The sequence below is a fragment of the Rhinoderma darwinii genome, chromosome 1 (genome assembly GCF_050947455.1).
Source record: "Rhinoderma darwinii isolate aRhiDar2 chromosome 1, aRhiDar2.hap1, whole genome shotgun sequence".
NCBI classification, from domain to species: Eukaryota; Metazoa; Chordata; class Amphibia; order Anura; family Rhinodermatidae; genus Rhinoderma; species Rhinoderma darwinii.
Window position 1 is genome coordinate 638,219,322 of NC_134687.1, and position 12,354 is coordinate 638,231,675.

General features: G+C 45.9%; 1 protein-coding gene across 1 annotated transcript in view; it reads right to left on the reverse strand.

Annotated features, from left to right (window-relative positions):
- Positions 1 to 728: 728 nt before the first annotated feature.
- The window catches only part of LOC142666573 (oocyte zinc finger protein XlCOF7.1-like), a 48,931-nt gene continuing 37,305 nt past the window's right edge, over positions 729 to 12,354 (reverse strand). Inside the window, exon 7 of the mRNA XM_075846705.1 lies at positions 729 to 2,166. Within this exon, the coding sequence (XP_075702820.1) occupies positions 1,280 to 2,166 (887 nt within the window). The 3' untranslated portion in view covers positions 729 to 1,279. The remainder of the gene's footprint in view (positions 2,167 to 12,354) is intronic.

Sequence of the window (12,354 nt, forward strand, 5' to 3'; positions counted from 1 at the left end):
AGTGCTTTAACGCTGATGACTCAGATTGGATACTTGAATACGTCTTTATTCACCCCTAAGGACTTCAGGGACTTTTCATTTTGTTTTCAGGGTTCTTTGATCTCAGTTTGACAGGTCTCCTGATTCTTTGTCTTTCTATTGCCCAGGACCTTCTTTACTTATTCTTATTGTTACATCTTTGTGAATGTGACCAGTGTCACCCCCGCCTAAAACTGTACAATACAGCAATATATATCATATGAAAGATATAGATAAGGAGATGGATAGATAGAAATAATAGTAATCTTTATTTGTAGAACACAAAAGAACAAAAAAAAAAATCGCAACTTTGATTTTTAAAGATATTATAATAATCTATCTATGCCATATATACAGTATATTGATGTATAGTATAGTTCTAGGCTGGGGCTACACGACTTTGGCCAAAAATCACTTTGTCCTTAGCCTATATTGCAAGTAAAATGACCGCGACCACCTTCACTGTCATTACTTACCATGTATGCTACGGAACAGTATGATATTTGGCCATGCAACCTGTGTCGCGGCCAAAGTCGCCGTGTAGCCCCAGCCTAAAACTATACTATATAACAATATATACGAGATAAAAATAATAAGAATCTTTATTTATAGGACACAAAAAAAAATCTGCATTTAGATAGATGATTATTATAATATCTTTATTATGGACGAGTTAGATAGATGATAAATAGACAGAATGACACACAGAAATCGGTATAATATCTTTATTATGGACAAGATAGATATGACAGATAGATATGACATAGATAGGCAATCGATATGAAATATAGATATATAAATAGATACAGCAAAACGAAAGATCCAGCAGCACCAGTGAATTGTGGGTGCAAGCCCTGGGGAACACACCAAGATCCCTTGAGAAAAGCTCTAGAGGACAGAGCTGAAACGTCGCACATGGGGCAACAAACTGCCCTTATTTTTTACACTTTCAAATATGGTGTGCTGCCTATTTTTTGGATTGCTATATAAATAGATAGATATGAGCTATAGATTAGAGGGGGGTCGTCAGGGAATCACTGCGGGGTGTGCCACCGACGGGAAAAGTATTGTGATCATTGGGACAGGTTGTCCCAATGATCACATGCCTAGAGACTGCGCTGATTGGTCTCTGGGCAGAGCTCCATAATGTTAGCGGTCTAGATAGCTTTGTCACGAAGCTAAATGCCACTACAGCGTGGCAGAGTATAAATCTGCAGAACGTTCTAAAACATCCCTGCAGAATTGTGGACCACCCAGACGTTTATAGTCTATGGGTGGTCCGTAGGTGGTAAACAAGACTTGATTTTTGTGTAAAACATTTCCCACATTCTGAACATGAATATGGCTTCTCTCCTGTGTGACTTCTCTCATGTGTAACAAGATTTGATTTATTTGTAAAACATTTCCCACATTCTAAACATGAATACGGCTTCTCACCTGTGTGACTTCTCTCATGTATAACAAGATGTGAATTTTGTGCAAAACGTTTTCCACATTCTGAGCATGAATATGGTTTCTCCCCTGTGTGACTTCTCTCATGTTTAACAAGATATGAATTTTGTGCAAAACATCTCCCACATTCTGAACATGAAAATGGCTTCTCTCCTGTGTGAATTCTCTGATGTGTAACAAGATTTGAATTTTGTGCAAAACATTTCCCACATTCTGAACAAGAATATGGCTTCTCCATTGTGTGAATTCTCTGATGTGTAACAAGACTTAATTTATCTGCAAAACATTTCCCACATTCTGAACATGAATACCGCTTCTCTCGTTTGTGACTTCTCTCATGTCTAAGGAAATGTGATTTATTTGTAAATCCGATCTCACATTCTGAACATGAATATGGATTCTCTCTTACGTGAATTCTTCTGTGTGAAAAACTACCTGATCTTTTTGTAAACGGTTTACCACATTGAAAACTATTACCCCTTTTCTGAGCTATACTTGTGGTAACAATCTGTGATTGGTCAGGAGAAGATTCCTCATGATTAGGAGAATTATATGATAGATCTGTACACTGAAGTCCTGGATGAACATTAATGGTAGTGAGATTTTCTCCTTGAGAGTGCTGCATGACATCTTCATCTACTGCTTTATAATTTAGCAATAAAACAAAGTTCCCTTCAGAGGTCACGCTGGGATTTTCTGTTAGGATTAAAAATGAATTTTTATTTGTCTTTATCAAGCCATAAAGTTAACATAATCATAACATTTTAATTAGGCTGGAAACACACATGCAGTTTTTGATGTCGTTTTTTTAGTCCAAGCCAGACATGGATCCAGCAGTATGGAAAACATTCCTTAAGAATTCTCCCCTGGCTTTGGCTTAAAGAAAACTGCACCAGACAATACACATGTGATTTAGCTGTCTAAAGCTTTATATAACACTTTAAAACATATTGATGAAAAGTCTAGGATTCTGATCTACAGACAGTCACCACTTTTATTACATAAACCTTTGCCTGACAAAAAAAAAAAAAAAGATAAAAATTGTTAAAAGCACAATCTTGTCTTGCACTCAAGCCTGTCCTCTGCCAACACATTTGGCCCTTCAATGCCAATTTTGCATTACTTTAATACAACTTAACGGGACAGTCATGTGACCCACAACCCACACATTACGTGACCACTGGAATTCAGGTAACACTGTCCAAGTATCGAACAGGTTAACAGTATTTTACGGAGTATGAAGTTTTTTATACCTACAGCAGCATCTTATCATTGTGTCTGTCAGTGCCTGTATAGGAGCAGCTCTTGCATTGACTCTGTGCTGTGCGTTTTTGTTTATTAACCCATTGTCGCTGCAGATAGTTTTGACTTTCCGGACAGAGCTTCAATTGTTTTAATCAGATGTATCACTTGTGTTATAATAAATTTGGAATGCTTTTTCTTATCCAAGTGATTGAGATTTCTTGTGACATGTACTTTATGTTCGTGGTAAATTTGTCAATACATTCAGTATTTGTAAAAAACAAAAAACAAAAAAAAACACCCAAATTTATCTCATTTAAAAAATAAAATAAAAGTATTTCTCTGCTTGTAAGACAATCATACCACACAAAATAGTAAATAATTCACATTTCCCATGTGGCTTAGTTTTTAAATGTCCTTTAATCTCTAGGATGTTGGAAGGGGTTAGGTGTTTCACAAAAATGAAAGCAAAGTGGAAGTGAAATGTAAAATTGTAACTTTTTTTGCAGAAATTAAATTCAAATATATATTTATTTTCCTGTAATATAGCAGGTGTTCACAGAGAAACAACTCAATCTTTATTACACGGATTCTAGTTTTTAGAAATATCCCATCTTACCCTGGTGTGCTACATGACTGAAACACAGGTGTATAATTGAAGGAGCACCTTGTGGATTTAGGAGCCTTTTTTTTGTTAGGAGGTTTTCCAGGCACATAAATCGGTTTGCAGAGGCCTTGAGGTGCAAAAATTCAAGAAAGACCCTTGGATTTTGCTTCGTAGTAGTTTGGAGTTTTGCTGGTATTTCAGTTTATAATGTGGGGAGACATGTAAGCTTTGACGAGTAAATAAAAGGGTAGAATAATCTATAGATGTGTAGTTATAGTAGGAGTGCTCAGGCCTTCCTGGTTCCCAAATACTAGGGTCTTGATAATCACCTCTTAAAACTGCAGGAACCTTCCCCTCTGGCTGGCACATCGGGAAGTTTGGCGATCAGAAAACAGCAATTGTGGCATTGTTTTTTCCAGTGCTCACAGTGTGGTATAAATGACTTAAGTGACTTCTGCACAGACGGACCAATCACTGACCGATACCAATACGAACTGGTCTCTAATAGCTAGCAGGATGTCAACTGTCCGTAACTGTAAACTGTCCCAGTGCAATCTTATGCAAGTACAATCTTACGGAATCACATGCATGTATGTCTCCATGCAAAATCACCCCCGACGTAGGTGCACGTGATTTTGCGTTAAGGGTTAAAGATGTAGAACAGTGAAATTGAATAAACAGAGAAAAGGAAATAAGCATTATGACATTTTTGATCCGGCCGTTACGCATGACATTTCTAAACCTCCACAAAGATTCATCCGTTAAGGGGAATCGATGGTGGGCGAATACGCCAGCCAGTTCTGTGCCTTGGCAGCGAAACTTGCCTGGAATAATGAGGCCTTGGTAGCAACTTTTTGGCAAGGATTAGAACTCCAAATATAGGATGAGCTGGGATGCCCTTATTCTGCTGGCAACTCGGATCGACATGAGGATCCAGGAACGAACCCAGGAAGCTCACCGGGAGAAAAAGGTCTTATAGACTGGCCCCCAGGTTCCAGAGATCCCCCTAATGCCTCCTCTGGTTGTTCCTCCTGAGGAGCCCATGATGGTGGACACACTGAGGTTGTCCGACCATCAGCGACAACGAAGACACTCTGCGGAATGGTGTCTGTACTGTGGCCCCAAGGGTCATTTTTTGCATCAACGTCCTCTGAAGCCGGGAAACTCCAGCACCTAGGGTTCGTTGGAGACAACCCTAGGTGGATCGACACCAACTGTCAAATCCTCTTCGAAATTATCTATTCCCATGACCATTTTCTAGTGAAGAATTGCACTCTATCCCGCTTAACTGGATTCCAGAGCGGCTGCAAATTTTATTCAACAGGACTTAGTAGGCCGTATCCATTTGGCTACAGCTCCACTGGAAAGACCTTCGGCGGTCGCTTCTGTAATTGGGCAACCACTGCCCGTTCCTATTCTTTCCATCACCAAACCTCTGAGACTACAAGTAGAAGTACTCTTGCCAAAAGCTATTAACCCCATACAGCTGGGACTGTCTTGGCTTCGCCAACACGCTCCTATCGTCAACTGGAGCTCCGGAGAAGTTCTCCAATGGGGGCTCAAATGTCTTCACCACTACCTGCCTCAGGTTCAAACTCTTCTGCCTCCACAGTATCCCGGTTTTGCAGATGTTTTTAGCAAGAAGGGCACAGAGGTCCTTCCTGCTCGTTCCAAAGATCGTCCTATTGAACTTCTCCCTGAAGCCTCACCCCCCCTTGTGGACGGGTTTATCTGCTCTCCTTACCAAAAACCTAGGCCATGTCGGATTAGGTCAAGGAGAACCTCGGTAGGGGGTTCATCAGCAAATCTACTTCTACAGCCGGAGCCGGATTCTTTTTCGTCTAAAAAAAACCAGAAGGATCACTCTGACCATGTATTGATTACCGTAGTTTAAACCAAATCACAGTCAAAAACAAGTAACCCTTGCCGCTAATCTCTGAGCTAGTCAATAGAAATCGTGGGTCCAAGATTTTCACAAAGCTGGATCTACGCGGGGCTTATACCCCGATACATATAGGTGACGAATGGAAGACTGAATTCAACACCCGAGACTGTCACTACGAGCATCTTGTGATGCCCTTTGAACTGTGTAACGCTCCAGCTGTCTTTCAGAAATTTGGGAATGACATCTTCCGGGATCTACTGTATGTCTGTGTGGTGGTATATTTGGACGACATCCAGATCTACTCACCAGATATGACGACGCATCAGAACCATGTTCGTCAAGTCCTGTCGCGGTTAAAAAGAAATCACCTACACGCCAAACTTGAGAAACGCATGTTCGAAAGGAACTCCTTACCCTTTCTGGGCTATATGGTCTCTGATCGTAGACCCAAGATAGATCCAGAGAAGGTGAAGTCCGTCTTAGAGCAGCCACGTCCACAAGGTCTCCGGACCATACAGAGGTTTCTTGGATTTGCAAACTTCTACCGGCAATGCATCCAAAACTTCTCGTCTCTTAATGCCCCAATCTCTGCTCTCACCAAGAAGGGAGTGAACGCCAAGGTTTGGACCCCTGAAGAAGAGTCGGCATTTACCAATCTCAAGAGCGAATCCACTTCAGCCTCCGTTCTTCACCATGCGGACGTGACTCGGACGCTCTCACTGGAGGTTGATGCTTCTTCCATTGGTGCTGGAGCACTCCTGTTTCAAAGAAACTCCAAGGGCAAAGCAGTAGCTTGTGGCTTCTTCTCTAAACTCTTATCTCCTGCAGATCGCAACGACTTAATTGGGGACTGTGAGTTACTGGCCGTCAAATTGGCTTTAGAAGAATAAAAGGCACGTGCTAGAGGGGGTTATTCATCACATCATCTATGCAGCTCACAAGAATCTGACGTATCTAGTGTCTGCTCAACGAGTGAATCCTCGTCAAGCCAGATAGTCAATGTTTTTTGCCAAATTCCAGTTCCTGCTCCAATTTCGTCCTGCAGATAAACATGTAAAGACCGATGCCCTGTCCCGGTCATTTAAAACTGATGACTGAGGAAGACCCTCAATACATCACTGATCCTTCCAGGATTGTTGCCGTTAACCCTTTGCAAATTAGAGACATTCCCCCTGGAAAAGCTTTTGTTCGTCCTGCAGACAGAAAAAAGGATTCTCATCTGCGGACACAATTCCAAATTGGCTGGGCACGCTGGTGTCCGTAAGACTCGGACCATTATCTTTCTTCACTACTGGTGGCCCACGCTGCCTAAAGAGGTTGTGGTCTATGTTACTTCCTGTACAGACCATGCCCAAAACAAGTCTACTCATTCCAGGCCTGCCAGCCTGCTCCAACCTCTGCCTGTTCCTGATGTTCCCTGGCAACACATTGTCATGGATTTTATCACCGACCTTCCTCCTTCTGCTGGATGTACCACTGTCTGGGTCGTGATGGATCGCATCTCTAAAATGGCACATTTCGTCCCTCTGACTGGCCTCCCCTCAGCTCCTTGCTTGTCAAATTTATTTGTTCGGCATATCTTTCGTCTGAACGGACTGCCCCTCCATATAGTGTGTGATCGGGGTGTACAATTTCCATCTAAATTCTGGAGAGCCCTGTGTTTAGATGTGAATTTGGACTTTTTCTCTACTTATCACCCACAATCTAACGGTCAAGTTGAGAAAATTAACCAAGTACTAGAAAATTATCTTTGTCATTTTATTTATGTTCAACACGACAATTGGGTGCATCTTCTGCCTTGGGCCGAACTTTCTTATAACAACCACACGAGTGAGTCTACTACTTCCTCCCCATTCTTCATTGTTTACAGCCGACATCCACATATTCCTCTTCCTGTGCCGGCTACATCGCAAATGCCTGCAGCTCTTTGTTTGGAAACTTTCTTCACATCTGGCAGAAAACCAAAGCCTCGATCCTGCAAGCAGTGGACCACATGAAGAGAAATGCCGATGGAAATGGTAAAACCCCTCCTCAGTTTCTTCACGGAGTCAAAGTCTGGTCATCATCTAGAAATATTCATCTGAAAATCCCCTCTTACAAATTCACTCCCAGGCTTCTTGGCTCTTTTGAAATTCTTCAATAAATTAACAGTGGGTCTTACAGGTTACGGCTACCAGATTACAATATGTCACCAGATTATAAGTGCCCTATCTCCTATATAATCCGATCGGCGCTGTAATGCAGATAACAGCAGTGGTTTTTATTTTGAAAAACAATCATTTTTGAGCAAGATATGAAAAATTTTAGATTTCGTTTCTTAAAGACCAACTGGGCGTGTTTTTACTTTTGACCAAGTGGGTGTTGTAGAGAGGTGTATGAGGCTGACCAATCAGTGTCATACACTTCTTATTATTCCAGCTCAGCATGATCCACAGCACAGTGTGATTGTGCAGTGAAAGAAGCTGGGCTGGAACAATGAGAAGTGTATGACACTGATTGGTCAGCCTCATACACTTCTTTACAACACCCACTTGGTCAAAAGTAAAAACACACCCAGTTGGTCTTTAAGAAACTAAATCTAAAATTGCTCATAACTTGCTCAAAAATGATCGTTGTAGCGCCCATGGCCGCGGGCCGTCGGGTTCACTCACCTCCCGACGCCCGCAGCCATGGATCTGTGAGCGCTGGCCTCCGTCTCCCTCCTAGGAGATGCCAGCGCTCACTTCCGCTCCGTCCGTCCGGGTCCCGTAGGGTGCGCGCGCACGCTCGCGCCCGCTCTTAAAGGGCCAGCGCGCGCACATGAAAACAATGTTCATTAACCCACATGATTTCCTGCCCTATAAGAATGCCCCAGCCCTTCTGATCCTTGCCTGAGCGTTGTTAGTCTTTCCCTGTCTGTCTCGCAAATGGTCCCTTAGTGTCTCCCGTTCCAGCTGTTACCCGTGCCCTGTTACCGTTCCTGTATTCCGCATTGTTCTTGTGCCTACCCGTATTCAAGTGCCATCTGCCACGTCAAGTGCCATCTGCCACGTCAAGTGTCATCTGCCACGTCAAGTGCCATCTGCCACGTCAAGTGCCATCTGCTTATCGGATACTGCCCGCCACGTCTGGCGCCACTTTCCGCACCTGCCTCGTTCCGTGCTGAAGACACAGTCACCGTCCGGACTATTTCAGGTACCTAAGCATTACTGCCTGCTATCTTACTTTCACATAAACTGTGACCTGGTCAGCTGCCTCCCCGCTACGGTGGAGCGGCCTAGTGGGTCCACAAACCCAGTGTCCGTGACAGTACGCTCAGGCCATGGAACCCGCTGGCCAGCCCAAGACCCCAGTACAGAAGATTCAGACAGAGATGCATGACCTACGCACTCATCAGGATCAACTCCTTGAGGAGGTGAATTCTATTCTGGTCCGCCTCGCTGTTCCACCCCCGGTTCTTCCTCCAGAGGCTGTTGCCGTGCCACTGCCTGTTGCTCCCCCTGTTTGTTCCGGATCCTCAGTTCCTCTGCCTCTTCCTCCTCGCTATGACGGTGACCCCAGAGCATGCAGAGGATTTCTCAATCAATGCACGGTGCATTTTAGGCTACGGCCTCATCTCTTCCCCTCAGAGGAGGCTAAAGTAGCGTTCATTATCTCCCTCCTCGCTGGCAAGGCACACGCATGGGCAAACCCAATCTTGGAGCAACAAGGACCTGTATCCTCGGACCTAGCCTTGTTCCTGCAGTCCTTTTGTGCCGTGTTCGAGGAGCCGGGTCGAACATCCTCTGCCGCAGCCACTCTGTTGACCCTCAAGCAAGAAGGCTCCACAGTAGGGGAGTATTCGATCTCCTTCCGTACCCTAGCAGCCGAGCTGGCATGGAACAATGAAGCACTGGTGGCGACCTTCTGGCAGGGACTGTCCTCTCACATCAAGGACGGACTGGCAGCCCGAGACCTTCCTTCTACCTTGGATGCCCTCATCCTGTTAGCCACCCGGGTTGATAGGAGAATTCGGGAGCGCTCTCAAGAGGTTCGTCAGGAGAGCCGGGCCCACAGACCAGCACCCCCTGCCCAGAGACCACAATTGTCCACCCCTAGTGCGCTACCTGAGGAACCCATGCAGGTAGACAGAGTCCGGTTATCTGAACAGGAGAAGCAGCGCAGACGCTCCTCTGGACTTTGCATGTATTGCGGCCTCAAGGGTCATTTTGTGCGTCAATGCCAACAGAAACCGGGAAACTCCAGTACCTAGGGTTGGTTGGAGAGGCAACTCTAGGTGGAACGTCTCCAAACGTTAAAACCTCTTCCAAATTATCGATACCTGTGGCCATCGTCACCGGACAGGCATCACATCCTTCCTCCGCCTATCTTGACTCTGGAGCGGCTGCTAATTTTATCCACCAAGATCTAGTGGATCGGTTTCAACTACCCACAGTCCGTCTGGAGAGACCCCTGGCTGTTGCCTCTGTGAATGGTCTACCGCTGCCTGATCCAATCATGCTCATCACTGAGCCGGTGACATTACGGGTCGGAGCTCTTCACTCAGAACAGATCTCCTTCCTGGTACTACCCAAGGCTATCAATCCTATCCTGCTGGGTCTGCCATGGCTCCGTCTACACGCCCCGACACTCGACTGGAGTTCTGGAGAAGTTCTTCAATGGGGTTCCAGATGCCATAGCCATTGCCTGTCACAAGTCCGTCCTGTTGTGCCCCCTCTGCCGCAGTCACTCTCCAATCTACCTTCTCAGTATGCCAGTTTTGCGGATGTCTTCTGCAAACGAGAGGCTGAGACGTTGCCTCCACATCGGAATTATGACTGTCCCATTGAACTGGTTCCCAATGCTTCTCTTCCCCGTGGACGAGTATATCCTCTCTCCTTGCCAGAGACTTTATCGATGTCAGCCTATATCAAGGAGAACTTGGAGAGGGGTTTTATTCGAAAATCCTCCTCCCCGGCCGGGGCAGGATTCTTCTTCGTTAAAAAGAAAGATGGATCTCTCCGACCCTGCATTGATTACCGTGGTCTCAATCAGATCACGGTCAAGAACAAGTACCCGTTGCCACTCATTTCCGAGCTGTTTGATCGCATACGAGGAGCCAAAATTTTTTCCAAGCTAGATCTGCGAGGGGCCTATAATCTAATCCGGATTCGCCGGGGTGACGAATGGAAGACGGCATTTAACACCTGCGATGGGCACTACAAATACTGAGTGATGCCCTTCGGACTGTGTAACGCTCCCGCAGTATTTCAGGAGTTCGTTAATGACATCTTCCGAGATCTCCTCTATACATGTGTTGTAGTTTATCTCGATGATATTCTAATCTTCTCCCCAGATCTGATGACCCATCGGAGGCACGTTCGTCAAGTTCTTCTGCGACTAAGAGAGAATCGCTTGTATGCCAAGTTAGGGAAATGCACCTTTGAAAAGAGGTCTCTGCCCTTCCTGGGCTATGTCATCTCGGATCAAGGCCTTAAGATGGACCCTGAGAAGTTAAAGTCTGTCCTGGAATGGCCACGTCCTCAAGGCCTAAGGGCCATACAGCGGTTCCTTGGTTTCGCCAATTTCTACCGGCAGTTTATTACGAACTTTTCTTCTCTGACGGCCCCCATCTCTACCCTTACCAAGAAGGGTGTGAACGCCAAGGTGTGGACTCCGGAGGCAGAGTCGGCATTCATTAGCCTCAAGAAAGCCTTCACTTCAGCTTCGATCCTCCATCACCCTGACATATCTCGGCAGTTCTCACTGGAAGTGGACGCTTCCTCTGTTGGTGCAGGCGCACTTCTGTTCCAGAGGAGCTCCAAAGGAAAGGCAGTAGTGTGTGGCTACTACTCAAGACTGTTTTCCTCTGCTGAGCGCAATTATTCCATTGGAGATCGGGAGCTACTGGCTATCAAATTGGCCCTGGAGGAGTGGAGACATCTTCTGGAGGGCGCTGCTCACCCCATTCTGATCTTCACCGACCACAAGAATCTCACTTACCTTCAGTCCGCTCAAAGACTGAATCCTCGTCAAGCCAGGTGGTCACTGTTCTTCACCCGTTTCCAATTTCTGCTCCACTACCTTTCCGCTGACAAGAACGTGAGGGCCGATGCCCTGTCCAGATCATTCGAAACGGAAGACACGGTGGAGTCCCTTCAGACGATCATAGACCCATTCTGCGTTGTCACCGCCAATCCTCTGCAGCTTAGAAATATCCCTCCAGGGAGAACTTTTGTTCGGTTGGCAGACAGAAAAAGAATTCTCCGCTGGGGACACAGTTCTAAACTAGCTGGGCACGCCGGTGTCCGTAAGACCCAAGACCTGATCGCTCGTCACTTCTGGTGGTCCACGCTGCCTAAGGATGTTCTGGACTTTGTCTCTGCTTGCACGGTGTGTGCCTCTAACAAGGTGGCTCACAGCAAGCCTGCTGGCCTGCTTCAACCCCTGCCTGTACCCAGTGCCCCCTGGCAGCACATCGCTATGGACTTCGTCACGGACCTTCCTCTCTCGGCAGCATGCAACACCATCTGGGTGGTGGTGGACCGGTTCTCTAAGATGGCACATTTTATCCCGCTGACCGGCCTATCCTCTGCTCCTCGACTGGCAAGCTTCTTCATTCAGCACATCTTCCGCTTGCATGGCTTGCCTCTTCACATAGTTTCCGACCGGGGGGTTCAGTTTACCTCCAAGTTCTGGAGAGCCCTCTGTAAACTCCTGGATGTGAGTTTGGACTTTACCTCTGCCTATCACCCCCAGTCCAATGGGCAAGTTGAGAGGATCAACCAGATCATGGAAAATTATCTCCGCCAATTCATCTCTTCACAGCACGATAACTGGGTACAGCTTCTACCATGAGAGGAGTTTTCTTATAATAACCACACAAGTGAGTCCACCACCTCCACTCCGTTTCACATCGTGTACAGTCAACATCCCAGAGTTCCTCTTCCAGTGTCGACTTCATCTCAGGTACCCGCTGCTGACTCTGCATATGGGGACTTCCTGCAAATCTGGCAACAGACCCGGTCCTCTATTTTGCAGGCGGTAGATCGCATGAAGCGTAAGGCAGATACCAAAAGAAGAGAGCCGCCTCAGTATCTTCCTGGGACTAAAGTCTGGCTGTCCTCTCGAAACATTCGCTTGAGGGTGCCTTCATACAAGTTTGCTCCCAGGTTCCTTCGTCCCTTCGAGA